General features: G+C 51.5%; 8 protein-coding genes across 8 annotated transcripts; 2 read left to right on the forward strand and 6 right to left on the reverse strand.

Annotated features, from left to right (window-relative positions):
- Positions 1-233: 233 nt before the first annotated feature.
- Positions 234-2,577, reverse strand: BDW70DRAFT_133273 (uncharacterized protein). Its single transcript, XM_073736297.1, has 6 exons — positions 2,495-2,577; positions 1,932-2,399; positions 1,819-1,883; positions 1,731-1,769; positions 1,297-1,680; positions 234-1,246 (listed from the first exon to the last, which is right to left on the reverse strand). The coding sequence occupies exons 2-6, from the start codon at positions 1,972-1,974 to the stop codon at positions 470-472; spliced, it is 1,308 nt and encodes a 435-aa protein (XP_073597362.1). The 5' UTR covers positions 1,975-2,399; positions 2,495-2,577; the 3' UTR covers positions 234-469.
- A 54-nt stretch (positions 2,578-2,631) lies between these two features.
- rpl17 (60S ribosomal protein uL22) lies at positions 2,632-4,051 on the reverse strand. The gene is made up of 4 exons (XM_073736298.1): positions 3,933-4,051; positions 3,474-3,687; positions 3,124-3,311; positions 2,632-3,069 (listed from the first exon to the last, which is right to left on the reverse strand). Exons 1-4 carry the CDS (start codon positions 3,933-3,935, stop codon positions 2,920-2,922), a joined length of 555 nt encoding a protein of 184 aa, XP_073597363.1. The 5' UTR covers positions 3,936-4,051; the 3' UTR covers positions 2,632-2,919.
- A 178-nt stretch (positions 4,052-4,229) lies between these two features.
- Positions 4,230-5,516, reverse strand: BDW70DRAFT_149106 (D-mandelate dehydrogenase-like dehydrogenase; the record flags this gene model as incomplete). Its single annotated transcript, XM_073738959.1, has 7 exons — positions 4,230-4,436; positions 4,481-4,762; positions 4,816-4,898; positions 4,947-5,063; positions 5,114-5,228; positions 5,279-5,377; positions 5,436-5,516. The coding sequence occupies 7 exons, from the start codon at positions 5,514-5,516 to the stop codon at positions 4,230-4,232; spliced, it is 984 nt and encodes a 327-aa protein (XP_073597364.1).
- A 574-nt stretch (positions 5,517-6,090) lies between these two features.
- Positions 6,091-7,474, forward strand: BDW70DRAFT_166736 (NAD(P)-dependent alcohol dehydrogenase; the record flags this gene model as incomplete). Its single annotated transcript, XM_073742069.1, has 2 exons — positions 6,091-6,141; positions 6,204-7,474. The coding sequence occupies 2 exons, from the start codon at positions 6,091-6,093 to the stop codon at positions 7,353-7,355; spliced, it is 1,203 nt and encodes a 400-aa protein (XP_073597365.1). The 3' UTR covers positions 7,356-7,474.
- Positions 7,475-7,577: 103 nt separating this feature from the next.
- On the reverse strand, positions 7,578-10,432 carry BDW70DRAFT_24818 (ferric reductase family protein). Its single transcript, XM_073743592.1, has 2 exons — positions 10,164-10,432; positions 7,578-9,913 (listed from the first exon to the last, which is right to left on the reverse strand). The coding sequence occupies exon 2, from the start codon at positions 9,751-9,753 to the stop codon at positions 7,870-7,872; it is 1,884 nt and encodes a 627-aa protein (XP_073597366.1). The 5' UTR covers positions 9,754-9,913; positions 10,164-10,432; the 3' UTR covers positions 7,578-7,869.
- A 2,348-nt stretch (positions 10,433-12,780) lies between these two features.
- Positions 12,781-16,593, forward strand: BDW70DRAFT_166738 (uncharacterized protein; the record flags this gene model as incomplete). The annotated part of the gene is made up of 7 exons (XM_073742070.1): positions 12,781-13,253; positions 13,319-14,631; positions 14,676-14,995; positions 15,042-15,405; positions 15,688-15,784; positions 15,836-16,260; positions 16,322-16,593. The coding sequence occupies exons 1-7, from the start codon at positions 13,111-13,113 to the stop codon at positions 16,591-16,593; spliced, it is 2,934 nt and encodes a 977-aa protein (XP_073597367.1). The 5' UTR covers positions 12,781-13,110.
- A 1,490-nt stretch (positions 16,594-18,083) lies between these two features.
- BDW70DRAFT_133289 (pleiotropic drug resistance family ABC transporter) lies at positions 18,084-23,284 on the reverse strand. Its single transcript, XM_073736299.1, has 8 exons — positions 22,398-23,284; positions 21,899-22,343; positions 21,757-21,846; positions 21,361-21,704; positions 21,067-21,310; positions 20,097-21,017; positions 19,736-20,048; positions 18,084-19,688 (listed from the first exon to the last, which is right to left on the reverse strand). The coding sequence occupies exons 1-8, from the start codon at positions 23,033-23,035 to the stop codon at positions 18,184-18,186; spliced, it is 4,500 nt and encodes a 1,499-aa protein (XP_073597368.1). The 5' UTR covers positions 23,036-23,284; the 3' UTR covers positions 18,084-18,183.
- A 2,258-nt stretch (positions 23,285-25,542) lies between these two features.
- On the reverse strand, positions 25,543-27,806 carry BDW70DRAFT_133294 (clathrin-mediated endocytosis regulator UBX3). The gene is made up of 3 exons (XM_073736300.1): positions 27,411-27,806; positions 25,951-27,352; positions 25,543-25,894 (listed from the first exon to the last, which is right to left on the reverse strand). The coding sequence occupies exons 1-3, from the start codon at positions 27,541-27,543 to the stop codon at positions 25,819-25,821; spliced, it is 1,611 nt and encodes a 536-aa protein (XP_073597369.1). The 5' UTR covers positions 27,544-27,806; the 3' UTR covers positions 25,543-25,818.
- Between the last annotated feature and the right edge of the window lie 44 nt (positions 27,807-27,850).

The following is a 27,850-nucleotide window of genomic DNA, read 5'->3' on the forward strand; positions in this document are numbered from 1 at the left end:
GCGCGTCGGGGTTTCAGCTTCATTAGCTTGAGCGGGCCGAGTTCGATTTTCATGCCCTCGGCAATATCGGGCAATTTACATGGCACGTCTCGATAATAAACGGCCATCTATTTCACCTGCGACGAGTCAGAATCAATTTGTGATAAATTCATAGGATTGGCAGGTAACCTGCCGCCTGCCTTTCACAAAGTGTGCGCCATTCAACGCCATGTCGACTACTCCTCGGCTGCCCACTCCCACTGCCCATGCCCACTGGCCCAATCTGTCAATACTGACCCATGTGAATCAGATAGATGCTTAGAACTGTCTCGATCAGTATGGCCAGCTAGTAAGCGCTTGAGTGGCAAAGAGGAAATGTATCCAAGAAATTCATTCATACTCCGCAAAGAGGTATCACAGGGTATAAATACAAAAACGCGGAAAACAATGCCAGAGAAGAATACTATAGTAATCAAAAGCGGATACTCGGCTAATAATGCTGGTGCTGCTGGCTCGGCTGCTGCGTCCTAATCCATCGGTCTCGCTCAGCTTCCCGTTCGTCATCGTTGTGTGTCGGGACGGTCGATGAAATACTGTAATTGTCTGCAAACGGGTTCTGCACCTGGTAATCTTCCGACCGGTACTCGTACCGAGCAGTTGGCCCCGTGCCGCTTAACACCGAGATGTCAGACTGTTCGGTCCTCGTTGTGGCGCTGCGGTGGGCGGTTGCTTCGGGAGAGATGGGCGACACCGGCTCACCAAGCGGAGGACTCTGATTCCGTAGCGGCACAGGAGGCGGAGGGACTGGGCGCGATGCGGACGCGCCTGTAATTGACTGATCGCTATGTTCTGGCGACTCTGTGGCCGTAGCTGTCTCTGCGGGCGGGGTTTGCTGACCGAGGGCTTTTCGCGCTTGAAGCATGGCGCGCTGGTGCTTGGACAGTGCCACAGACAGTTCGTCGTTTGTTTCAATCAGAGTCAGTAAGGTGTCCTCATCGGGTGCGGGGTTCGTCGCATGGATATAGTTCGAGATGGCGCGCTGTGCTCTTCGAGACCGAGCCGAGAATTCCTGAATAAGGTCGTTCGTGAGCATCTCGCTCGGCGGGGTCGACTGCACGAACTGCATCAGGAGCTTCGCCGTAGTCTTTGCCTCAGATATACGAGAAACCAGCTCGTCGGGTGGCGGCAAGGTATCGATACGTTCGGGGCGAACGTGAATATCCGAATTCTGACGCGACATGGTCGCTCGCCAACTGTTCGACCGACTCTATACCAGGTCAGCGTTTGTCTCACAGTGTCGGAAAGGTCCATACACACATTCGGATTGTACGTTTTACTCATTTTAGCCTTTTCTTTCTTCCACATCTCCACGAGCGGCTTGAGATCCTCATCCCAACCTCGCTGAGATTCCAAGGCATCCAACGTTTCTCGGAGAAATTGCTGTACACCTACATCCTTCTCCGAACGAAGTAAATCCTTGATAGCCGTGACAAACCTGGCGTCCAAGTTGCGACTAAATGTATGCCCCGGATTGTCGATCAAAATGCGCACCAGCATCAACGCATTGTACTGGATATTGGCGGCGGTCGAGTTCGGCGACGAAAGCAGTTTCCGGAGAAGATGGGCGGCTTCACGCGCGGCATTGGGGCTTGACTCGGCACTTTCGACAATGCTGGGCAGATGGACAAACTCGTCCCCTTGCTGCTATTTATTAGCTGCCGTACAGTGAGTGAAAGGTTTCGTTGACGTACCGGCTGGTTCGGACCCTGACCCTTTTCGCAAAAGGCAGTCTAACGCGATCAGCATTTCCCCGCATTTGGGTTATCGGTTCCCACAAACCACTTCTCTTAGGACGACGCTTTCCGGGGAGTCTTGCGGATATTCGGTGCCGCCGCGCAGCCGACCTAATGACGGTCAGTAAGGGGTTTGTCGTGGAACAGGGACTGACTGACTCGTGCTCGGTCGCTTGTTGATGTTGCTGAGTAAACGTTTCATTATGTCGGCGACTAGTAGGAATGATGTGATAAGAGGATAGATTAATGGGAATAAAGCAGAGTAAAAGAAAGGAAAGGAATGAAAGAAAAAAAAAAAGAAGCCACCAGCAGCAGCTAAAATGCTGGAGGCATCTGGGGTGGTTTAGGCTCACAAGCCAGGTTCCAGTCCAGACTAAGCGCCTGCACAGGCAGAAAGAAAGCGGCGGCCCCAAGCGAGTTGGTCACAAGTCCAAGTGGCACATTCGTGCTTTGTGCTTTGCGACGACACGCAAGGGCAAAGAACTTTGTCACAGCCAGTCAGACATGATGATAATCAAGTGGAATACCGGCAATGGTTAATGGTGATGCCTGGGGAAGATGGAGCTTGGAAGGTGATCTCGACTTCCCCACCACCGCCACAGAGTTGCAATCAGCGGCTTGAAACACGTATGCAAACCACACCTGCTCGTGGATGCCGTGACTCAATTAGCCAGCTGCTGATGAAATTGTCCGGCGATTCGTCGCCTGAGTTTAAGCTCAAGTGAGGGAGTATGCGTAATGCAGCACCGCCACCCTTGGCTTCTGTTATACTACCCTCAGCCCGGGCTGCAAAGCTGGAGCGGTGGATATGCTGAGTATTCTGTTTTATGCAAGTCGCTTACGGAGCCTCTTTTGAGTGGCATACTTGACCTTGATTAGTTGTCTCTAGAATCATGGATCATGTAGTGATAAATCAATGTGGCTGTATTGTGCCAAATCAAGAGTTATACAGATCCGCCATGCGTGCAAAATAGACTGAATTCCGTCGCTCAGCCCATAATCGAAGAGCTTTTCAGGGGATTATGCTTTTGAAGAATCTTTTGTATTTTCTTCGTGACCAGGTATTTGTTCCGTACAACAGAAAAACTCCGGCTATCCCATTCAAATTCTGACCACTTCATTCACTCCTCCCCGACACCCAGTCCGCTTACGCCGAGGTGAGGGCCTTGCGGATCTGAGCACCACGCTGCCGGGAGCTAAGGCGGGTGCGCTCGACGACAGTAGCCTTCTTGACCTCCTCCTCACCCTCGGTCAGGATGAGCTCGATGTGACAGGGGTTGGTCATGTAAGGGTTGATCTAGATTTGTTAGTCTTATTGACAAGCGGGAACAAGTAGCGATTTGGAACATACACGACCGTGAGCACGGTAGGTACGTCTGCGGCCCTTGGGAGCCTGGTTGACCTGGATGTGCTTGACAACGAGGTTGCCGGTGTCGAGGCCCTTGGTGTCGGCGTTGGCCTCGGCGTTCTTCAGAAGGTCGAGGAGGAACTCGGCGGACTTAACGGGCCAGCGGGCACGGGCAACACCCCACTGCTTAGCTGGAATACAGTCAGCATTATTCCTAGCCAAACGCCATTATCCGATCCCGATGTCCTCCACATCTGCCATGAATCACCATGCGATGAATTCTCTGCCCTTGATCAAATATCCGCCTCTTTCTGGAGTAACAATCGTATCGAATATCGTGGGAATGCACTCACCCTGAGCGCAGCGGCCAGTGGAGCTGGCGAATCGCCGGAAAGGAACGACCTCGGTCTTGGTCTTAACGTTCTCAAGGAAGGCAAGGGCACGCTGCAGCTTCATGCCGTTGATGGCCTGGGCGGTCTCGCGGGTGTTCTTGAAGCTGACACGCAGGTAAGAGCCCCGAGCGCGGGCGCTCTTAGCGGCCGGAATATCCTGAGCAGCGTAACGGACCTGATTGATAAAAACCCATCAGCATTCCAGTCCAACCGATTTTCTTGATTCCAAGCACAATTCATGAACGCAGCACGAGTCGCGGTGTAGGTAACGGTGGCAGTTGGAAATTTCGGGATATAGACAGCAAGGCGTCGGATTGCCATTTTGCAGCGATTCCTTTCCATTTATTCCCTTTCGACGAGCGTGCTTCGACGAACATGATCCTCCCGCAATTCTGAGCCCAATAATCGATAGTAACTCACCATTTTGATGTGGTTGCCGGGGTGGTCCTCGATGTCGGGAGAGAAGATTGTCGTTTGCGTCGTCGGCCGTCAAACTTTGGAGATCGCGAGAGTCGCTCGTTGTGGTGCGGCTTTCGCTCTTGGCATGGGTGCCCTAAGCGAGCCCTAACTAGCTCTTTCTGGTCACCGCCCACCGTTCGCCGCCGGCAGTATTCCTTCCCGCAGACACGGCTCGCTACAACTCTACTTGAAAAGAAGGAATGTTTAATTGACAAAATAGCTCAAATTATGTCTATTACTATGGTATAACTTTTCATCTTATTTCTTCTGCTCTGGGACTTGCGTAATGAGTTCTCCCTTTTCCACCGCCGACCGCAAGTTATCCAACACCAGAATCTCCATCTCCTTCTGCGTCTCATAGGTCATTGTACCGATATGCGGCAGAAGCATCACTCGGGGGTTGTTGAGCAGGCCGAGCTCTACAATCGGCTCATTCTCGTACACGTCTAGGCCGGCGGACATTACCTACTGACTTAGTGCCATCCATCAGAAAGGGACAGTGATCTTACCTTCTTCGACTCCAACGCGGCAACCAACGCCTTCTCGTCAATTAGCGCGCCGCGAGCGGTGTTAACAATCACGACCCCGTCCTTCATCTTCTGGAACTCCTTTTCACCAATGATATGACGGGTAGACGCGTTGAGAGCCAGGTTCAGACTCAGCACGTCAGACGTAGCCAGCAGATCGTCAAACGAGACGTATTTAGCACCCTGCTCCAACTCGGGGCTCAGGCGTGACCGATTGTGGTATTGAATTGTCATCCCAAAGGCTCGCGCGCGGTTGGCCATTTCCTACACAGAACGTATGTTAGCGAAAATAGGCTTACCGGGTGCGGCGGACATACGCGACCGATTCCTCCCATGCCGAGGATCCCAAGCACCTTTCCCTTGGGATCGTGGCCCAGCGTGGTTTGTCCGTGCCATTTGCCTGTCTTGTTAGTCCAGTACAACCCTTAGCTTTTGAGAATGGCCGTACCCTCGCGTATCGCAGTCAATGGCACGTAGGCCTGTCTAAGGGCGCCGATCATAAGAAAGATGCCGACGTCTGCGGTGGCATTGTTCACGGCAACCGGCGTGCTAGAGACGGAGATACCTATTGTGATCATTAGCTTTAAATCCGTTGTGTGTAGCGTCTTGACGCACCCTTATCTGAGCAAGCAGGAATGTCGATATTGTCGTAGCCAGCTCCGTTGTGGCAGATATATTTCAGCGACTTGGGCAGAAGGGAAATCAATTCTGCGTCGAACGGGCCAGTGAACTACAGCCTGTCAGCGCCCTCCATTCCACCGACCACTGGAACTGGAATACCTTTGTAGAAGCATTGGATCGGTAGATGGCGACCAGGTCATCGTACTTTCCATCCTTAAGATTGCGGATGAAGTCTTCTCTACTTCCTGAGGGGAATTCCTGTATTGCAACCCGTATAAGACACTGCGCTGAATATACGAATGGCTTGATCGCTTACCTTCAGAGTCAGAATGGACGAGAGATCCTCCCATTCTTTCCTGGCGTGGGTGATGTCGCCGATGAGCAGAGCGGAAGGCATGATGTCAGCGGGGTAGAAGCACAAGGTAGGTATGTATTCTTTCGAGGACGCGCAGAGAGAGCAGAGAAAGCAAAAGAAAATGGGGGCAGGAAATAAGATTGAGAAGAGATGGAGGAAGATCTAATGGATTAATATGAGGGAGCCGGTTATGGACTGGCGAGGAGCTCCTCCGCGTCCGTGGGGTTCTTTTACTAGAGCTAGAGTTGGGGTCTATCGACATACACAGTGTATACACAATCGGACTTCGGGGCACATGCGATGGCGTCTTTACCGCACCAGTCATTACTGTCTAATTTGATTGGCCTCATATGGCCTATTACTAGGATTCGCTACTGTCTGCGTTAATGGATGGCAATGCATGGCCTTCACCAGCAATTGTATGACCTGCATTTGAGAGTCGGCTATTGACCTGACCTTTCAATACCCGACGCGGAGGAAATCCGGTGCTGTCCACCCCCACGCTGCGGGTAAATGTCCGGCAGCCACCATGAACAAATAAATACTCAACATCTTCAAGAAATCTGTTGTAAAGACCAGTGTAGTACTATAATTCATCTCAGAAAAGACATTCATCATGGCCACCTGTCAAGCTCTCGTCCTCCACGGCGCCAAAGACCTCCGCTTGGTATGTACCCCTCCCCCGCCTACTCTATAAAAGCCCCAGATCTGGACTCACACTTTCATCAGGAACCCAGACCCGTCTCCTCTCCCAGTGATGGAGAAGTTCAAATCGCCATTCGCTCAACAGGCATCTGCGGCTCAGACCTGCACTACTACAACCACGGCCGCAATGGGGATTTCGTTGTCCGCGAGCCCATGTGTCTTGGCCACGAATCTTCCGGCATCGTCACAGCCATCGGCCCCAACGTACACAACCTGAGAGTCGGCGATCGCGTCGCCCTCGAAGTCGGTCTTCCCTGCCGCAAATGCGCCCTCTGTCTGTCGAGCCCAAGCCGCTACAACCTCTGTCCAGAGATGAAGTTCCGCAGCTCAGCGAAGATATTTCCCCATCTGGACGGCACGCTCATGCAACTCACCACCCACCCTGAAAACATGTGCCATAAGCTTCCTGACACTGTTTCGTACGCTGGCGGTGCGCTCGTGGAGCCGTTGGCCGTCTGTCTACATGCTATCCGCCGCTCAAACCCACCTGCTCAATCCTCCCTCCAACCAAACTACAAAAGCACAGCCCTCATCTTCGGTGCAGGCGCAATCGGTCTGCTCCTCGCCGGAGCCCTCGCAGCCCAAGAGGCATTTGCGCACATCGTCATAGCAGACATCGACGACTCGCGCTTGAAAATCGCATCCACCATGTCTCTCCCCAACCTTTCCACCTTCCAAATTCCCAAGCCCTCAACCCCGCCTCCCCCGCGCGACGCCCCGCACGTCGAACAAACCGCCTTCGCTCTATCAAACGCGCAAGCCACGGCCTCTTCACTCAAATCCGCCATTTCATCTCTTGACCCCTCCGGTCTGGGCTTCACTCGCATTTATGACTGCACGGGTGTGCCCGCTTGCGTGCAGGCCGGGATCTACGCCGCCTCGCCGGGTTCCGTCCTCGTACAGATTGGCATGGGGAACCCCGTGCAGACATTGCCGGTTGGCGCAGCGGCATTACGTGAGGTCGATATCATTGGAGTGTTCCGGTACGATGGGCATGCGTATCCGGCCGCGATTGAGTTGATGGCGAGTGGGAAGATGGATGTTGTTGAAAAGTCTGTTGTGACGCATCGGCTTAGGTTGCAGGATGGGATTAGAGCGTTTGACATTGCTGGGAAGGGGGTTGATGAGGGAGGCAGGCCAGTTGTTAAGGTTCTTATTGAAAGCGAGTCCCCCTAAACTATGGGTACGAATATCGTCCTTTTTTCTTTTCTTTTCTTTCTTGCATGTTGAATACCCGGGATGTGTGTTAGCGTTGATGTGGTGGGGGTTGTTCCGCAGGCTTGCGTGGGGTGCATAGACGGCGATGGGAAATTTGCTTCAAGAAATTGTACATGAAAAGTGATGATAATGTTATTTAGGAAGGTATCAGATGATGATTCCAAAATCCTAAAAAATAGAATTTGTCTTGGTTTTGGAGCATCTTAACTTTTCTTGACTTATGAAAAAATATATACAGGTACAGCTCCGGCTGCATGCATGTAGCTGTACGCTTTTTAGAAAGCCCAAAATCAGGAGGAGGCGAGGAAACGTTGTCTTACGGTCGCATATAGATACATAGAATAGAAATTGAAGATTTAAAAAGAGATGATGAGAGAACAGAAACAGACAGACCAGGACAGACAGGGCTCGCCCCTCCGCCCTCACTTCAATCCAACAAATGCATTAACATACCACGAATAATAGAATAAGATTACCAAGTAAAAGCCTCCTCCACAAAGTCGACCACAGCGCCCCTCCCAATTCGCCTCCTCGCCGCATCCCTAACCTCATCTGCAAACGCGCCCGGCCCACAAACAGACACAAGCGTCGCGCCCACTCGGTTCGGAATCACCTCATCCAAAACAACATCCGGTCTACACCGTCCGGGGAACATCTGCACCGTGGCACTGGGACTCACAATCTCTCGCTTTGACTTCGGCTTCGATACAAAGAGCTGGATCGTCAGAATCTCGCGGCGCCCGGGCAGGCGCAAGATGCTGTCCATCCACTCCCGCACCCAGGACAGGTGCTCTGTGCTGCGGACAGACCAGATGAGGTAGATTTTCTGCGTGGGGACGCGGCCTTGTGAGGCGCGAATGAGAAGATCGCGCACGGTGAGCATGTGGTGCGTTATCCCAGCGCCGGCGGAAAAGAGGACTGCTGTGCCATATGTTGCGGGGTCGGAGGGATGGGAGGCGTAGGGGCCCTCAATGAAGCCAGTTGTTAAATACGTGGAGTTCGGAGAGGAGAGGGCTTTGTTGTAAAGCTTGCGGGTCATGCCCTTGCGGGCGGCGACGATGAGAGAGACGGAGGTTAGTTGATTTCTGTTGTTGGCTGGGAGGTCGTTGTAGTGGGTTGATGGTGGGGTAGGCAGTTGCTTTTCGAGATCAGGGCTGTATTTCGGTGGTCTGTCGTTGTCGATATAGCCCTGGTTTGTGACGCAGGAGCTGGGGTCAACCCAGGCGACGGAGAATGGGTGCGACATCCAGAGGGAGACGCCGGGGATGTAGGCATAGACGTGGGAACCCGCTGGAACGTGGACGCGTTTGGGGAGGTGGAAGGTGACCTTGCAGGCTTCGCCTGGGAGGGCTTGGACGACCAGGGAGGTTGAACCGCGTTTGAGAGAGTAATTGAGATAGATGAGGCGGAAGAGGCGGGCTGTGCGGTCGAGGAGCCAGAAGATGCCGATAGCGGTGATCCAGGGCATTTGAGGAAGATTGTCGAGGTCAATGTGGAAGTAGACGCCGAGGAAGGCGAGCAAGGCTGCAAGCTGGTGGAGGTGAAGGAATGTCTCATAGAAGGCATGTCTGATTGGCGAGGGTGAGTGCAGGAGGAGAAAGGTCATGGCGACTGTTCCTACCAGGCCCCAGGCGAAGAAAGGTGTGTTGCAGAGACGGTCTAGCATGTCGGAGACGTCGGTCTCGTCCACGGCGTTGACGGCCCAGGCGACGGTATGTACTATGCTCTCGATGACGACGATACGGCCTAGCCAGCGGTGCAGGAGGTTGTAGGTGTCGAAGCTGATGCGCAGCAGGGGAATCAACGGGTTGTTGCGACCAGCAAGGATGAACAAAGGTACCATGTTGAGAACGGCCAGCGTTCCCGATCGACCTCGGAGCTCTGCCACAAGGGCGGCCTTGACGTTCTCATCGTAGTCCAGCAGAGCGCAGTAAGCAACTTGGCTCGCGACGTACAGCACAATCAGGATCGTCTGGAATCTAGACGGAAGGGTGCCCACGTTAATAGCAGAGGAGAGCTGAATCTCGCGGTTATGTCTTTTCCTGCCAATTGGAGCATAAAGCACGTGCTTCTTGATGTTTGCCCATAGCTGTGAGTCTTCGACGCTCCAGAATGTTTGCTCTCGCCTGCTGGCTGTCAGGGAGGATATATGGCGGAGGTAGGCGTGGCTGAGCTGTGCGATCCGGCCGCAGAAAAGGATAAATGCGACGCCGATGACGGAAACAAGAATGATTCGCGTGAATAGAACATCTCGAGGGACATTGACTCCGTTTAGACCCCGTGAGTACGCGTAGACATAGGTCTCGTTTGTGCTGTAATTACCCCTGGGGACGAGATGTCCCGGGAGGTGTTCCATTGGAATCAAACGCAAAATATCTAAGCGACAGACGTCAAGTCTATCGACGCATACAGATCGTTGAAAAGGACAGTGAACGATAGTCAGTCCCCGCCAGTTAAGTCAGAGCGTCGGTTGGTATGACGCAGGTTCCTGGTGGCAGGGGGGAACGGGAGGAATGCTGTCAAGCTGTTACCCTTAGACGCCGGAGCCCCGGGAATCTGGTAAGGAACCAAGAAAGACGAAGAACTTCGGTCAAAGACAAAATTGTGGAGTTGGAATGGAAGCTGTCTTGGCCGCAGTAAAGGGTAGTGTTAATGTTATTGCGATGTAGGTAGATGATCTGCACAAACATCAGAGATCGCCAGATCAAACACAATGCAAAAAGGGGTACCGTAAAACAATAGAGATCGACAAGTAAATTGGCATACCTTGTCTGGTAGAGATTGGCAGTTATTTTACAACTGAGCAAAAGGACGCCAGCGTTGCAGGCGAGTGAAAGAAGGATGAAGCAGACAATGCAGCGATTGTGTTTCTGGAAATCTAGACAATAGATAATGAATGAAGCAGGACCAGCCGAGCAAATGAATAAGGCTGAGCAATGAAAGAAAGAGCGGAATGTTTGAGAAGAAAGGAGACCAAGGTGGAGGACTGGAGGAGATCCAGTGAGGATATACAGGACTGAGACCGACTGAGACTGACGGTGGTGGAGCGACTGCAACTAGGCGCCGAGGGCCAAGGCTGGACTGGCCACAACACCCGCCGACTGCTCGAACTGTTTCATCTTCACGCCGGTCCAACGCCAATCAACAGGAGCTCTCCCGATAGGATCTCAAGATCGGATGACAGCTCATGCGGAACTCAGATCATTCGACCCAGAGTATTAGGTTCCTAACTGCCAGGCGGCCATGTCTGTGCAGACATTCAGGGTCTCGAAATCCCAACGCCGGGGATATTCGCTGACCAGGCACTGGTGCGGTGTGAAAAAAGTCCTTTCCAGCATAATTCCACAAAGATAGTTAAGCTAATATTGATTGGATAGCTTTTCTCCTCAATCCCACTTAGTGGTGTGACCTTGTGGTACTGGTGCCTATCCCTGCTTGTGGCTGAAATCGCATGAATCTTCCGTATCCCACTCGTCCACGATCCAGTCGCCATCATATTCAGCTGTCAGCTCACGCTAAAATACGGGTTTTGTGTGTGCCGAGCTTCCTATTTGCCAATGGAATTCTGGCAAAGACAAAGACGAGCAGGCCCTCAGGTTCGAACGCCTCCGAAGGAGTGCCAGGCTGTTTCAGGTCTTAGCCTTCCAGGTCCGTCAGGTCCCAGCTCGTTTCGAAACCCCCGTCCTGAAGGAACAGCAATTAGCTGGACCCGAGGCTAATCAGAATTAATTAAGATTTATTATCTTTGACTCAATGAATCGCTCTGAGCCGACAAGTTAATCTATTCAAACCCCTGGCTATAAATTGCCTTTGTTTATCCTCGATCCTCTTGTCGTGCTCCGGGATATCGGCCCTCTTCGGGAATCATACGGTGAAAAACGTGGCATCCCGTTCGTCCATCTCACTGACGATTCTCCCTTTGCAGATTGCCCAGAGACGATAGTGGACAGAATCGCGCGGGCGCGGCGCTCTTTCCTGCTTCCCGCAATGAACGACTCCAGTGCACAGGGTCGAATCGAACTGAAATCGATTATCAACCGAGTCTTGGTGTTGGGTGGCATGACCGCACGCGCTCCTCGCTCCGAATCTGACACAGACTTCTATTTAATCAGAGCGTTGGTATTGGATAGGTCGAGCTTTGGAAGAGGAGATACCCCCACAGACCTGTCCATTCCCATCGCTCAAGAACTAGGAACACCCCTATTCAAGAGTACCCATTCAATAAGTCCCGAGCTCCGATCCTAATCCAGCCAAGGTTCGATGAAAACGTGAGGGAAGGACTGAGCATCAGGAATCGAAGGCTAAAATAGTCGGAAAGCGGCCCGATTTATGATCCTTAATCGGTGGTCAAGGAGGCGTTCGGGGAGTATTTCACTCAACTCGAGACTCCGGACCATAATTCGTTCAGCGAGGTTTGCCGTTTAGGGCTGATTGTATCGGGCGCTCTCAAACAGACAAATTGATGGCCAGAGGAAGGTGAGCCAACGTGAGTTGCTGTCGCCGTGCTGCGTGGGGCTTCCTCGCAGTAGTCCCCTTGTAGGCTTATCAACACTTGATGCCAGAGTCGCATTCAAAGCGCGACAAGTTCCATGTAGACAACTATCCATGACAATAGATAGTGGCCTGATGTCATTCCCATTCAGGATTCCGTGGACACCGACGATTCTGGGACTTTTTCCAGCCAGTGGGGCTGATTGTTTTCAGCAGTGGCTGCTCAGCATGAAAATGCAGCATGGCTTTGAATTTGTCGTCTGGCCTAAGCCCATGGATTAACATTCATGAGGGAATTGTAAAGATGAAAGTTCAATTGGCTGGAAAACCACGTCTATCTTGTGACAGGCTAATGTCAATAGCCGACAAAGGCCGACATCCCCGCACTCGGCAAATGAGCCACGTGCCTGGTAACTATACTGTAATGCAGCTTACGCTGGCTGGACCTTACCATACATATCTATGAAGCCTGAGGGAGAGAATCGCGATCGAGTCCGGGGTCAATGCATTTAATATATCCTCGTGTGGAGTAGCTCTTTGGATGCCTTTCTTTGAGCCCGGCGAATGCTCTGAAGTGTCAATCTAGTTTCCCAATTCTCAGCGATCCACGCTATTGCAGCTGCATTCAACCGGGCACTAAGCTCTTTCCTTCAACTAGAAACACAACTGGAATCGTCAATCGTGCTCGCTAGTCTCGACGGGGCTTGGTAACTATACTTGCTTTGTACTCCGTAGAGTAGTTAGAACGGAAGGCTTTCGCTGTGCAGCATTCCATGTTAGCTGAACCTGACGATCCGATCCATGAGGAACAACGTCGTTACGTACGGGATGCGTAATACGAGCCATCTGCCTGGGCTTAGGACAGCACTTCTTCCATCCGCAACAATTCCAAACTAAGAAGTTTCTTTTGCACGCACTCGTGTCGGCTCGTGGACCAACCACAGAGCGCCTGATTATTCGTCTCGCTGTATTGCGCATAAAACACGATTGGCACTTGTGTGCGGAGACGGATACGCCTCAACGACTTGGGGAGCGAAGAGATCATTGCGGAGGTTTTCCGCTGGCCAGCGCTGCGAGCATTGATCGTCCCTTTCATATTTCTTCGTCTTCGACTTCCCCAACACCTTAATATATCCAAAAAGGTGTTACTATTCTTATTTTAGCACTGAAAATGGCGTTGTCACGACTCTAGCTCTAGACCTGGTTTGTAAGATTGCTAGCAATGGACGTCCGAGAGCAGGACGAACAATCCCCACCTGTGCAGGGAGCACCGGTATCAAAGCCAAAGGCTCGTCCAGATCACCATATGAAGCGTGTCTCAAGAGCATGTTTGCATTGTCGACAGCGCAAATCCAAATGTGATCTGTGCGTTGCATTCTGTTCAAAACCCAGATGGAAATCATCGCCTAAGTACTGACTATTATGTCTAGAGATGCCAGCGGCAGCCCCGGGGTACCACCATGCCAGCGATGTATTCGTGATCGTCGGGAATGTGTCCTGGGTGGTTCAAATCGCGGGGGTCGTCGCATTCGAAAGAACAAGATAAAGAACTTCACTCCGGATACAAAAGCAACAACTCAGGAACCAGGCGTACATTCAACCAGTCCCTCCAACTCTGAAATCGTTCAACCGGCTTCCAACTCGTATCCTGGCCCCGTGGTCTTTGTCCCCTCAAATCCTCCCGCACCAACCGTGGCGACAACGACCTCAGTATCTGTTGACGAGGAAGATGCCGCGTCTATCGGCTCCGTACCTCGGAATCCCTCTGATGCGTGGCAGTGTCTGACTGACATCGCGAAGCGAGGCACCGACGGGCCTAGTCCTGCAACTACCGACTCTGTGCGCACCGGCACGGGCGGGTATTCCACATATGGTGCACTCCAGAATGGCGATGTGGCTAGCCTCCAGACGAAAACCGGTATAAAAGCGTACAGGCTGGTGCAATTGCGATCTCTCGATGCGGGAACCGTTTGGCAGCTAGTTGCTCGCTACGCTGAAAACTTTCATCCGTACCTCCCCCTGGTCCCTCGAAAATATTTCCATCGCGCTGCTCTGGACGCCTTCGCGGATAATGAGAAACATCTGCTCACAGCCGTTATCACAATAGCATCGAAAGACTTAGTTGAGCGACCAGAGATCCATGAGTACTGCTCCAAGTATATGCATGAACTGATTTCCAGTATTGCTGCCGGGGCTGACTGCGATGTGGAAGCCGTGGAAGCACTTCTTCTGCTCGCCGAATGGGAACCACAGGGCCTGCGGCCAAAGATAGAACGAGTTGGGCGCGGCGAGGAGGACCGTGCTGCCTGGATGCATGTCGGGCTTGCCCTGCGCTCAGGTTACTTCCTGGGGCTGGATAGGACCTCATTTCGTGGGGACGCTTCTGGAGATACAGAAGCAGAAGCACGCAGACGACTCGCTTGGACTAGCTGCTATATCTCGGATCGGCTTATTTCTGTGAGAATTGGGCGTGCGTTCTGGTCGCGCGGCCCTGGCCCAATGACTGGCCTTGTCAGCCAGGATTTTCCGTCACTTCAGCCTGTCAAAGAGGGAGACGAGGATTATGCGCAGATATTCCAAGCTACGCTGGACCTCACACAACTTTACGGAAACGTCCACGATCTCCTTTACTCTGGAATGCGAACAAGTAATCAGATGATGTTAATGGGGGATTACGTGAAATATGTGGACGATTTTCGACTTGCAATATTGCGGTGGAAGTCGCGTTGGGGCTCACTTAAATGTACGCGCGGTGCTTCTGAGGCGAATATCTGCTAACTGGTATAGGTTCCCCGCCTATGCAAACTACTTTGCAGTTGTCATACGAATATCTTAGACTCTATACCAATGCCTTCGCTTTCCAAGCTGCAATCTCCCAGTCCTTGTCAAAGCAGAAAAACGATGGCCGCTCTCAGAGGGAGCATTTACGAGCCACGTTTGACAATGTGGCCTCGATGCAAGATGCCCGATTTATTATCGAGTCATTAGATGCCGCAAAAGTTTACCTAACCATACTTGTCGAAACAGCCGATCCTGAGAAGCACCTCCGTTTTATGCCTCTAAGGTTCTATTTATACGGCATATACGCCGCGGTTTTTCTATATAAGGTATCCCCAATCATAGTTTGTATGCTTAATTGAGCTGACAAACCAGGCGCGATCATTTGGTGTCATGCTCCCTGCAGAGGAGATGAACGTCCGCGGACTTGTTACTCGGACCACAGAAGTGCTGAAGCGAGCCAGTGCTGGGCCGGATGATATTGGAGCTCGTTATTCTAGGCTCCTTGAGCTTCTATGGCGTCCCAAAGCCACCGCTCCGGCTTCGCCGGCAGGGACTCAGCAAAGCAATGATATCCTAACGCAAAACACGAACCCCATTTCACAATGCATGCCTGGCCAAGACGGCTATGTGCACTTCAGCCCAGCAAACGATTTCTCTTGGTTGGATCTCGAAGCGGTTGGTGACTATGTCTCAGGAGATCCTGGCACATTATCGCTGGATGCCTTGCAGAATCCTGGTTTATACCAATCGGGCGCTGATAGAGAATGGCAGACTCCAATGTGGTCGGGCGATATGACGAGCGCTCTTCTATTCTGATCACTGTTGAGAGGCCTCAGGTATCCTTGTCAGGATTTAGTGGAATCGAAACGATACCCGACGTGGGGACCGTGATCCATAGACTGTCCCCCCACACCATCGATGCGGGGTATCGGGGGTTGCTCCGATCCGAGGAAAATCCGCCCCTCTCATCCCTGGGTCTTATAGTCGTTTATATCTGCGCCAGGGCCAGAGTATCTAGCCTACCCTAATTCAAATTTTACCTTGTGTAACTCAACTATGGCGCAGTTAAACGAGATTCGCGGCCGACTCGCCCTCATCACTGGCGCTTCTGGAGGGTGAGCCCACCCTTCTCACAATCTCAGTGACTAGGGCTAACATGCGCTTAGGATTGGAGCGGCCTGCGCTCGCCAACTCGCTGAGAAAGGTGTCCACCTAGCATTAACATACGCCAGCAATCTCTCCGCAATAACCTCCTTGACAGAACAAATCAAAACAACGTTTCCGGATCTGCGAATTTCCATCCACCAAGTCGACGTCGCATCCGCAGAACAAATCCAAGACATGTTTCTTCAAATAGACAAAGAGCACGGCCAGCGCCCCGACATTCTTGTCTCTAATGCTGGATACGGAAAACGCGTCCCCCAAGTCTGGGACATCACATTGGAGGAATTTGACTACACGATAAACGTCAACCTTCGCGCCTCCTTCATCCTAGTCAAAGGCGTTGTGGAACATATGCGCAATCAACGATGGGGCCGAATCATCTTCATGTCTTCGATCGCTGCATCTGGTGGTGGGATAAATGGTTGCCGTATGTGCTTTGTTACTCCTGCCTTCAATGCCAAGTCAACAACTAAGATCAGTACCTGCAGACTACGCGGCCTCCAAAGGCGGCATGACAGGCATGATGAAGAATCTCTCCACACGCCTTGCAGAGTTCAATATCAGCGTCAACGACGTCGCGCCCGCCATGATCGGGGACACCGGTATGATTCCAAATGCAGAAGCGATTCCGGAAGTCGCGGCAGGTATTCCTATAGGGAGGCTGGGTGTCCCGGAGGAGGTGGCTAATGTGGTAACTATGCTTGCTACGACGGGGTATATGACGGGGCAGAGTTTGTTGTTGGCCGGAGGGTTGAAATAGCTGTAGCTAGGATTCTGTCTTGGGCGCTTGGGGCAACCTAGGTGTACTGATACCCAAGTGCTCAGCTTTTCCCCTAGTATGATGTAGCGATGATAAATAGACTATACTGTTGAACAACCGTATTTATCCATCGAAGATCGGCTTCAGCGTTCAGGGGGTGGTTGAAGGCTCAGCGAAGGCCGTAGCGCGAGGCTGCACTGCATTGCACCCATGCCAGGTGGATGGCCCGCCGCGTAGGGAATGCCTGTTCCTCCCTTCTCCTATCACCTGCGTTCCCAGCTCAGGAGCATGATTCCCGCTTATTTTCCTCCGAGAAAGTTAGACCGCGCAGTCTACACCATCACTAGTCCTTATTCGGGTTCTTTGGCTTCATTCGCACGAGATACGCTAATATCCACACGCGAACAGACCAGCAAAAGAGCTCATTCAGCCGAGCTATCTTTGGTGTTCTCGATCGGCTACCACGCAAAAATAAAGATGCTTCAGCGGGTAGATGATCCAATTCCCGGTGACGTGCACAACCAAACACGATTATCATGGGCTACGTATGGGATCATGGGAGCCTGCCCCGGCTTAGACGAATAAGGTGTCTATTCAAATTCTAGGGATGTGAATAGTCGAACACCCATCTCATCGACAGCCCTTTGAAGCTGCATGGTGGTTGTGCAGTTGCTATTCCATCTCCGGACTGATCTTGATTGCGAATGCTGTGCATCATTCAAAGGGCATAAGACATGAATGTGAGCGCGGCCACAGAACAAAGACTGGAACTGGGAAGGTAAGAAAAAGTCTATACAGACCGACAAATAAGGGGTAAGGGGATACTGCCTTGATCTGATCTCTGGATTTACGGGAAAAAGTAACGCAGGTATCTAGTCAATAGACCTCAGGCGATGTTAAATGCCTTTATTGGACCGTCACCGCTGGAAGCGAAGCTGAGACTCAGTGTCCTTCGGTTTGAGCAGATATTGTTTTCCAGTTTACATGACTGCGCGGCAGGGCTGCAGGGCTGAGCCCTAAATAGATACTTCCTACACTTTCTTGGTGCCTGACTCGACCAGGACCTTGAAAGTGGCAATTGGACATATCACATATGGATTCTACGCTCAGAATAGGCAGGAAGCTTGATTAAACGTACTGAACTTAATTTGTGGACTGATCAGATTCGACCAATATCTAATGAGTAATTGACTCTCACAGCCAATGAGATTTATTTTAATCAAGGACGGAAAGAAAAGGAATAGAAGAGGCACAAAAGTGGCGGATTGAGTGCATGAAGAAAGGAAAAAAAAAAAAGACAGAAGGAAGCGACTGGCCATCTAAGTAGAAATAGATTGGCTGTGGAAAACAAGTAGGTATAAGAAATGAGGCATAGGTGGCGGTAGGTGAATAGGTATGTAATCTTCGAGGAAGATGAGATCTAGTCTATTATGTATGTGCTGAAACGTATATGAATGATATGCAAGAGGAAAAGATAAGTCAAAAAAAAAAAAAAAAAGACCAGCAACCCTCGCAACATTACGTAAAAAATTTGGTGTTCAGGGGAATCAGAGAGAAGAGAAGAGAGTTGATGAATATTTAAGCCGGACTTTAATTCTTCTTCCCCTTAGGCACACGCGCAAGCCAGTAAATGAAGACGGCGCCAGCGATGTTGAAGGCGATATACGCCCACATCAGGCCGAAGTTGCGCCACGCGTCGTCGTAGTTACTGTAGACGGCGGACAAAAAGGTATCCGTGTTAGAGATCTGGCAGAATGTGCACTCGGACGTGGCGTCAGGGTTCTGAAGGTAACCGCCGACCTGAGAGATATAGGGGTCCATGTACTCGGAGCAGGTAGTGTTGCTAGGGGGGTAGAGCGTCAAGTATTCGACCTGTTCGCAGTAGGCGGTCGTACCAGAAACACCCGTCGACAACATGGCGGAAACAAGATAAGTGAATGGGGAGACGCGGTACATGAAAATCCAAAAGCGCGGGAGGACGTCCGGACCGGCGAGGACACCACAAAAAATGAGGCAGAGGGAGAAGAGCAGTTGTGCGATATTACCGCCTGTTTCGGCAGTTTCGATACCGGCGATGATCATGTGCGCGAAGGTAGAGGTGAAAAGGAGGAAGGCAAGGATAAGCAGGAACATGAGGGCCCCACGTTCATGGACACTGTCGGTGGGTTCGGCATTGCGGTAGAGACCGACAGGGTAGTACCAACAGAAATACATGATGACAGCCATTAGGGTGTTCCAGGGGAGCTCCACAAGGATGTTGGCTGTCATGAAGGCCTTCCAGGAGTAAGCCTTGGAAGGACGCTCGCGGACCTCATATAACGCGCGTTGGGTAACAAAGTTTGGCATGATCTGTTGGACAAGGTTACCGAAGATGGTCATCAGCATGAAGATACTGAACATCTGGTTTTGGAGACCCTGTCTGGTGTTTTGTGCCTGGAAGAACGAGAAACCAATGTAAAGCGAAGTCAGGATGCTCAGTGCGGCCTTGGAGTAGATATAGACAGGGCTGCGCCAATATTGCGAAAAGACACGGACAAGACATTCCCACAGTTGAACGGAGAAAGGAGCCGCGAATTCGTTGTAATCAGAGGGGTCAGATGCAGAGGTTTCGGTGGGCTTTTGAGAGAGGGTCTCCTTCAATTCGGCGAGATGTTGGTGCACGGCTTGGCGTTCGGGACTCTCGCGCCAGACTGCAGGCCAGTCGATATCACTGTGGGATCCAGGTGCAGCGCCAATAACTTCGAGCATCCATTCCGCAGGGTTGGCATCGGCAGGGAGCTTGGGAGCACCGTTCCGTTCAAAGTAACTGGCCAAAGTGGACGATTTCTCACCAATATCACCAAAATACACCGTCTTACCGCCCTTTGCCAGGAACAGCAGCCGATCGAAACGTTGGAAGAGCATAGCAGAGGGCTGGTGGATAGTGCACAAAATAGCTTGACCATGCTGCGTCAAAGTGTCGATAAGATCAAGGATAGACCACGAGGTTTGACTGTCAAGACCGGAGGTAGGTTCATCGAGGAAGAGGAGCAACTGGGGCTTAGCAGCGAGCTCAACACCAATGGTGAGACGCTTTCTTTGTTCCACATTGAGACCTAGAAGAGTTAGCAAAGCATAGCGATTAATGGGCAGAAGAAGCTACCTTCACCAGGAACACCGACGACGGCGTCGGCGTAGGCTTCCATTCCAAGAAGTTTGATCACCTCTTCAACGTAGTCGAGTTTCTCCTGCCGGGGTGTTTTGGCCGGCTGACGAAGCAAAGCGCTAAAGCGCAGTGCCTCACGAACAGTGGTGGTGTGGAGGTGAAGGTCCTGTTGTTGAACGTAACCTGTTTTTCGCTGGAAAGACTGGTCGCGAGGGCGACCGTCGACCAACATCTCACCGGTGACGACGCCCATAGTCACACGAGTAGCAAGCACATCGAGCAGCGTGGTTTTACCAGCACCAGAGACTCCCTATTCATATTAGCAGTAATCAACGCTTGAAGTGAAACCAAACATTACCATCAAAGCAGTGCAAGTACCGGGTTTAACCCATCCATCAACATGGTCCAGAATGCGCCTGGGTTCGTTTTTAATCTTGATATCGTAGCAAACGTCCTTCCAGTGGAAAATAGCTGTCTGTCTCTGGATATTGGCAACATCTTGAGTCGACTGATCAACCTTTTCACCTGCTGTTGCTGGGCTGTGGGTCTCGATATCGTCGACGTTGGGAGGAGCCTGGCCGCGGCGGAAAAGCAACACCTCACCCTTGGACTTGGCCTCGGAAATGTACTCGGTCGCAGTCAAGTATGTGAACAGGAAGAAAGCCATGAAAGCAAACATGATACCCAGATTCCGCCACTCATGGCTCTTGGTGTACTGATAACTTTCGCGGAGATACGTAGTACCGTTAACCACCAGTTCACCAGGAGTTGCACCCACAACGGCACACACTCGGTTGGCAGTATCACCATAGCTGGGAACAAGTCCATCCTCAGAGCAGGGGAATAAACGGCCGTGGAATTCATTCACCATTAAGCTTTCGAATCCATAGGCAATGGGGTCGATATAGTTCATCCAGCGCGACCAACCAAGCATGTTCCTGGTTGGAATAGTGAAACCGGTATAGATAACAAGGCCGAGAATAAGGATGGCCGCCGGGACAAGTGCCTGTGACAAGGTACGGGAAGAGGCAGCCATTGTACGAAACAGCATCGACATCGTCAATGTCGTCACGAAAGAGAATAGCAGGAAGATGAAGAACGCGCCGGGTTCGCGACGAAGGTTTGTCATGAAATAAAGTGGGATGTTGAACGTGAATGTGTTAGTGATCTTGTAGGGCATGTCACACAGCATCGATGCAATGGCTTCCGCGAACGGGTGGTACATAGCGTAACGTGCTTGTTTCTCAACGATGGGGCGTTGTGCGTAAAGGGTCAGGATCTACAGACTGTCAGTCAAGCTCAAATATAGTCGCAAGATTAAGACATACCTCGAGCGCACTGCCAAAGGCATTGAGCAAAACAGCAAAGAACAGCAGAGCCCCACGGGAGTAGAAGCTACCGGTGTCATTGTCGAGGTTGTAAAATACACTACCAATAACCAGAGCCATGATAAAGTTTCCAATCAACTGACTCAGTGTCAAACTGGCATCACCCTTGAGGCGCTGGAAACCACGAATCATGCACAGGTTGACCTGCTCCATGACAGACATGGTGTATGGAGACTTGACACGCCTGTTTGAAGTGTTAGTTACCCGAAGTGCACCAATGTAATTTGTACTCACTGGTTCTTCGACTGCATGGCCCTGCGGGATTCGATGAACTTGTTAACAGATTCGCCGCCAAGAGGGAATTCCTGGTTGTATTCTTCGATCTCCCGCATTAGCTGCGCATAAGCGTCGCTGTTCTTCCAGGCGGCCGCGAACTGATCAGGAGTCTGGGGAACGCGGCCCTCAAAGCCCTTTCGAACAATTCGCTCTGCAGGACTTGTGAGAGAAGTAAGGAAATCAGCAGTAGTCTGACGCTCTGGGCATTCGAAACCCATGTCAATGAAGAACTGCTTCGCCTCATCTGTTCGACCAAAGTAGATTTGCCTTCCCTCATACAAGACAGTGACCTTGTCAAAGACCTAGGTGGCTAGATTAGCAAGAGAACATGCGAAATGGGAGAGTTCGGCGTACATCGTAAGCACTCTGAGAGGCCTGGTAGATGGCAACAGCCATAGTCGCACCAGAGTACTTGGCCATCAAGTTCAGGGTACGGCAGAATTCCTGTCGATCAATTAGCACAAATATCCCGATTGAGCTTCCAAAAACGGCTCACCAAAGCGTTGGCACTATCCAAGCCACGAGTACTGTTATCCCAGCATTGCAGAGGACTCGCGCTCAAAGTCGCCTCTGCAATACTGACACGCTTGCGCTCACCACCACTGACACCGCGAACGAAATCGTTGCCAACACGGGTGTTGATCGTGTGGGACAGACCCAACATGGCCATCACCACGTCTCGCATATGGACTGCATACTGTTCCCTGGAGACACCAGGGAGGCGATTCCGCGGGCATCGAGCCAGCGCAGCGAATTTCAATGTATCGCCAACAGATAGTTGAGGGAAGTGAACATCGGTCTCCGCCGTGTAGATTGCTTCACCACGGAACTGCTTGCGCATCTGCTTTGCCGGAATACCTTGGTAGTTGAGCTGGGACTTCTCGTCCATAAAGATACCGTTCATTTCACCAGCGATAGTCTTCAAAAAGGTGGAGCAACCACTGCGGCAAGTCAGTATACAGCAATACCTCCGTAGCGCCCAGGGTCAATCTTACCTTCCAGGTCGACCGAGAACGACCAGCATCTCTCCGGCCTTGACCAAACCGTCAAAGTTCCGGAGAATCTCGATCTTCTGCTTTCCATGCCCCATCATGGACCGGACAAGCCCTCCAATCTGCAAAACAGAGTTGAAAACATCCTTCTGGTAATCCGTCGGACTGCCGTAACCGTGAACGCTGAGGTTTGTGAACGAGACGCCAGCCTGGCGCGGGAGGTACCTCTCCGGGTCGCGAGAAGACAGCGCCAGAAGATTCTTCATCCAGTTCTTCGCCTTGAAGTTGGGGCTGTGTGGGTTGAGTGTCGAGTCCTCACCAACCTCAAGAAACGGGTTCTCGATATTGTGGGTAGAGTACTTGGTCGACTGGTGCGTCAGCTGCTGGGCGAGCCGCGTGACTTCCTCTTCGGCATCCAATTCATAGTCGCGCTCGTCCTTATCGCGGGCGGTTTCGGTAGAGCTGAGGATGCTGTTTGAACTAGAGGCCAACTTCTCGCCTGACGACTCCGGATGGGATTCAATGTGCAAGGTTTCGGTCTCTGTGGTCGCATTACCGTGATTCTCGATTCCGCGTGACTCCACCGCCTGCGATGGGCTGATGCTGGAAGTGAAAGTCCCAGTTCCTAGGAAAGACGACATGGTTGCTGGGCGTTGAGACAACCAGTCTCAGGGAAACGGGAAATGAAGGGACGCCCAAAGGCTGGTGGTGGAAAAGATAAGCAAACAAACACAAAGTGACAGTTAAACGCTGTTGTCCAAGTATAGCAGGGATGTCGAATAGGGAGAAAGGAGGACAAGAGGGGAACTTTCTGAGAAGTAGATCAACCCTTCTGTAACTGAAGATCGACGGACCCCGTAGCTTAAGAATGAGAAACAAGACCACAGGACACCATTCTTATTAGTATTATTTAACGGCTCTACCCCAAGATCATAAAGCAAAAAAAAATGCAGAAAATTAGTGGCGCGCCAAAGTCTGGGCCTCGGAGAGAAAGGATTCTGGCCAAACGGGTGCGGCTACAGCAGCTTTCCGAGCGGCGAGCAGCAATGAACGGGTCTGCTGAGATGTGCCCCGAAGCAACGGACTTAAGCGATCTGGAGAAGAAACCGCAGACGGAGGTAAGACTCATTATGACGCTGATCCAATCCTGAGTCATTATTCCTGGCCTTAATGACTGTGGTCAGGATCACACAGGATGATGCCTGTCGAGGGACGGTCATTGTAAACGTCAGTGTCGTCGTTGTTATACTGCATAACTGTCATTATGCCTGTGCAGTCTCTTTACGGCAATTGCCCCTGTCCCCCGTGTCTCCAATATTATCGCTATCAGATGGGGCTCCATGCTTCATGGCCCGTATCGCGTATCGTATCGCGTATCGACTTGCGATACGCATTTTCTACTCTGATCCAAATATTTACCATAGAGCTTATTATTGGGACAACACTATCACTCTACTATACCCACACTCTTCTATCCCCTGACTCTACTGTACGCCTGAAGGGGCTGATTGCAGCCGTATCATTTTGAATTGGGCCGCCTTGGTCACAGGAGCATCGAACTGACTCTGTAATCGCTTTATGATTTATGCCAAGGATATCCACGGCTGACGTGCAGGGGGATTGACTATTGTTATTTGCAGCCCCGGTTATCAGGGGTGGCGGTGGGGCGGCAAGATGCCTTCCCGGGCCCGAAAGCCACTCATACCCCTTTCGTCCCGGGTTCGGGCTCGCTTCTTCCAGTTCCGATCCAGCATAATCCCTGGTATTATAATGCTGACTCAGCTAAGCAGATCTTATCTGCGGATTCGCCAACTCTAAGCCACCGATCTCTCGGCACGGACGCAGCCTCTTCCGGATACGGGTAGCTTGGCCTTGGAAGGATTCCAGATTAACGCTCGGTTCGCCGTGGTTTTTATTTTCCGGTACTTGAAGGCAATTGTTTCAGAATGTTTACAGAAAGTGAATTTGGGTCCAGCTGCATTGCCGAGCTGTCACCCACGCACATTCCGGGCAGCCTCTGTCCGGAATGTGCGATGTGTTCATCTTGGCATCGGCCGGATTCCTGTCAACCAGGGCCCCGTGGATATCGTCAGCCAGACTATATTACCGCCCAATCTGGACAGGTCGCGTAAGCGCTAAGCAAGTGGATTCAACCGGTTCAACCGGTTCCCCGTTCTAGTCACAAGGTTTCGTTTATCGTTTATCAAGTCGGTTATCGACCCGTTCTGATAGCATTTGACGGCTTACGGCTTGGCCTGATGTCCATGTACGGATATATGGCACAGCATACATCAACAAATGCATTCTTGAAAATCTTGAAAACTATCTTGCTTAACCGATCGTTCGCCCTGCAGATGTATGGCGTTCGCGTGATAGGCTCCGATTTGACGTGTCGCGATCAGCCAGGGTTAAGCGAGGCGGGCTACTCGATAGCTTCGTTTCAAGTACCGGTTACCATGCTTCAGCTATCATTCGTGGCGTCTGGCTAATCTGCGGATAATTAATCCCTAGCAACCCTCGACTTACCCAGTGAACAAGGAGCAGTGGCTGTGCATCTTACCGCCAAAGACCATTATTGATGTGAAAGACTCACTCTGAGTAATGAGTAGATTCCTTAAGATTCCATGAGACTGGATCCTAGAGCTGAAAGATCGAGTAGCCGTGCGCCGTACGGGCTTGGGCTGCTTTGTTGTTGGCCAGCCTTGCAAGGCCAAGGCTGCACACGGTTGCGCAATAAGTTGCAATCCCCCTAACCGAGCTGTACTCGTGGCTTCGCAAGACTTGAGGCTGCCTGGCTTTTGTCGGCTCAAGGATGGATTTATATATGCGAGCATCAGGATCCAGAATTGACTCTCCAATCATGTCTTTTAAAATGACCTCAAGTGGTATCGTGGGGAATCTAGTCTCGAGCGGTAGTCTAGCTATGGACTCGCAAGGGTCCAGAGTCTTGGAACTAAACCTGCCTAAAACTGGCGGTCTGAACATGGTCGAGATCCTTCGTCTTCTGAACTCCTGTTGCCTACGCGCACGAGACATACGGTAAGACACGCTTGAGACAAATCCAACAACGCAAAGTCGCTGCCTAATTCTTTAAAGTTCTATCCGCTAACTCCATGTAGTATTTACCTCTCACGGTTTAAGGCATGGCCCCCACATGTGCATTAATATCAAATCCCTTTTGAACACAAGGTAAATCTACTCGCGTCACGTGCCAGCAACCGAGTCGTATGAGCCTACAGTACTCCCTACTAATAGTCTCTCCTACGCACGCGCATGTGCCTAGTTTGTTCTTATAGATGGGGTAATAGTGATAGGTTCCTCAGCTCCAATCCTGCTGCTTTAAGTAAGATGCGAGGCGCAGCATCCGGATAGTTCGAGAACGGTGGACTAAGATCTCTCCGGGTTTAGGAGACTTCTCCCAGAGTCAAAAGCCAGATTGGCTAACTGGACGGAATATGTTATCTACAGAGCAGTCATACATTGATGACCCTTGATATGAAGTAATCCTCACTAGGCATAGACAGACATGAACATTAATAGAGTATGGACGTTCTAGCTATCCTCCTCGTCGCTTTCATCGTCAATCGGCTCCACAAGGAGACTTCCGCCACGGCCAACGTTGTCCCGGATGGAACCAGCATCGACCGCGTAGACGACTCGTGGCATGGGAGATACAAGTCGGAAGCCATATATATGGTCGTATCCATCTGGCTTCTCGACTGGAGTTGGGGTTGATACCTCAGCTTCTTTCGTGATATCATAACACTCGACAAAGGCGTATAGCTCCTCCATGTCTGCATCAGGGGCGAACCTGCGGATCACTCGGTCACCTGAGGGTAGTCGGATACTAATTCGGACAGCGTCTTTGACGCCCGTGTCTGGTTCCTCCCGGATAGACTGTGCTCGCCATCGCTTCCATTGCTCAAGATCGCGTTTCCGCTTCTCTTCGGCTGCCTGGCGTTCCGCTGCTAGTTGCTCTTCGCGCTGTCGGGCTGCTTCCGCCTCTCTCCTCTGTCTCGCCCGTTCCCGATCGATGGCGAGTGAGCGCTCGTACGCCGAGTCCTGTTGTTCTCGGAGGCTCCGAGAAGCTTGCTGCTCTGCCCGTGTAACCCGGATTCGCTCAAGAGGCTCCTTGTTCTGCGCGATGGCAGTGCGCAGTTTCTCTACAAACTCAGCCGGCGACGTAACGCCAGATATTCTGGCGATTACGGACATCGCAGTCGAGGAAACACTTGGTGTGTGCGCTATCACAGCAGCGAACGGGAATTTGGTGCATCGAATAGAGTTTGCGACTTGGTATGCCTCGGCGTCCTGTATGTTGCCACCCCAAACGACGATGCTATTTTGAGGATCATTGATAAAATCGGTGACCTCTTTAGACAAGAGGGTTTCCCTAACCCACGCATCCGTGTGATCATGCTCAGGGGCGCAAAGCACCACTAATAGGAACTTCAAGTCTCGGTGGGCTTTTTCCAATGCCATATTATATCCGTTCTCTAAGAACGAGAGCGAATGAACCCCATATTCCTCCTCGAATTCGCGGATAAACCTCGCGGCTGTATCTTTAGGGGCCAGGGGACGCCGGCCATTGGTATTTCGCCCAGCGCCCTGTAGAGCTGGGCTTGCTGTCGTATTGAGTAAACGTGGGAGAAAGGGAAACAGGGATCCGAAGAGGCGGAAGGAGCCCAAGAACAGTCTATATAGAAGGTTGAACGGAGCGAAGACGAGAGCTAGTAGGAATGGAGGACGATAGACGGGCTGGTCCCCGGGCTGGGTCACGATCCGAGGAGCCGGATCGGCGGCGGCGGAAGCTGAAGAGAACCGTGCAGTTAGATCCTCATGCAGGAGATTCTGTGTTTGCCGATTTGGACGGGCAGGGCTGGCACTCTCGAGAGACGCGCGGGCTTCTTCAACGGGATCCGGTCCTTCGCCATCAAAGAATTTGGCGATTGCAATCTATTCGCATTAGAATTAGCGAGGCATCATTCAACTAGCTCTCCATCATGCTTCATACCTGAACATTCCATTCCGATCGACTCAGCAATGCGATGGCCTCAACCGGTTCTTGGCCAGTCACAGTGGTATATGTCTCCAGAGCCGACCTCTGGCTGTCAGAGAGCTCGGAAATATCCGGCCCAGATGAGGACATTATTGTCAATTCGGTATTTATTCCATAAACAAGCGAACTGGAGTCACCAGGTGTTCATTCAGACAGGTACTCCGGTCGTCGGTAAGAATGATTGTTGTGGCAGCAACACAAAGAGATTAAAAAGCTCAGGCTCCAGGAGAGCAATAATTGATATAGATATAGCACGATTTCTCCTCTGTGGATTGCCTTATGGTTGGAAAGTAGCTCCAGCGAGCTGTCCAGTTCAGACTCAAAAGAGCTCCGTCATCGCTGGCTGAGGTCACGTTGCCCGCCGCCTCAGCTCCGACCGCCCTTGCACTGCGGCCTT

This window comes from Aspergillus foveolatus (assembly GCF_047715535.1).
Source record: "Aspergillus foveolatus strain CBS 279.81 unplaced genomic scaffold BDW70scaffold_15, whole genome shotgun sequence".
Taxonomy (NCBI): domain Eukaryota; kingdom Fungi; phylum Ascomycota; class Eurotiomycetes; order Eurotiales; family Aspergillaceae; genus Aspergillus; species Aspergillus foveolatus.

Coding starts and splice junctions, on each gene's coding strand:
- BDW70DRAFT_133294 (XM_073736300.1), bottom strand. CDS start 27,543: ATGTCCTCATCTGGGCCGGATATTTCCGAGCTCTCTGACAGCCAGAGG. Junction 27,353..27,410: donor TCGATCGGAATGGAATGTTC/AGGTATGAAGCA, acceptor TCTAATGCGAAT/AGATTGCAATCGCCAAATTC. Junction 25,895..25,950: donor GAAAGCGACGAGGAGGATAG/CTAGAACGTCCA, acceptor AGTGAGGATTAC/TTCATATCAAGGGTCATCAA.
- BDW70DRAFT_24818 (XM_073743592.1), bottom strand. CDS start 9,753: ATGGAACACCTCCCGGGACATCTCGTCCCCAGGGGTAATTACAGCACA.
- BDW70DRAFT_133273 (XM_073736297.1), bottom strand. CDS start 1,974: ATGAAACGTTTACTCAGCAACATCAACAAGCGACCGAGCACGA. Junction 1,884..1,931: donor CAACAAGCGACCGAGCACGA/GTCAGTCAGTCC, acceptor GACCGTCATTAG/GTCGGCTGCGCGGCGGCACC. Junction 1,247..1,296: donor GTAAAACGTACAATCCGAAT/GTGTGTATGGAC, acceptor GACCTGGTATAG/AGTCGGTCGAACAGTTGGCG.
- rpl17 (XM_073736298.1), bottom strand. Junction 3,312..3,473: donor CACTGGCCGCTGCGCTCAGG/GTGAGTGCATTC, acceptor ACTGTATTCCAG/CTAAGCAGTGGGGTGTTGCC. Junction 3,070..3,123: donor CCTACCGTGCTCACGGTCGT/GTATGTTCCAAA, acceptor TAACAAATCTAG/ATCAACCCTTACATGACCAA.
- BDW70DRAFT_133289 (XM_073736299.1), bottom strand. CDS start 23,035: ATGTCGTCTTTCCTAGGAACTGGGACTTTCACTTCCAGCATCAGCCCA. Junction 21,018..21,066: donor CCTTTGGCAGTGCGCTCGAG/GTATGTCTTAAT, acceptor GACAGTCTGTAG/ATCCTGACCCTTTACGCACA. Junction 19,689..19,735: donor CGTCGGTGTTCCTGGTGAAG/GTAGCTTCTTCT, acceptor TAACTCTTCTAG/GTCTCAATGTGGAACAAAGA.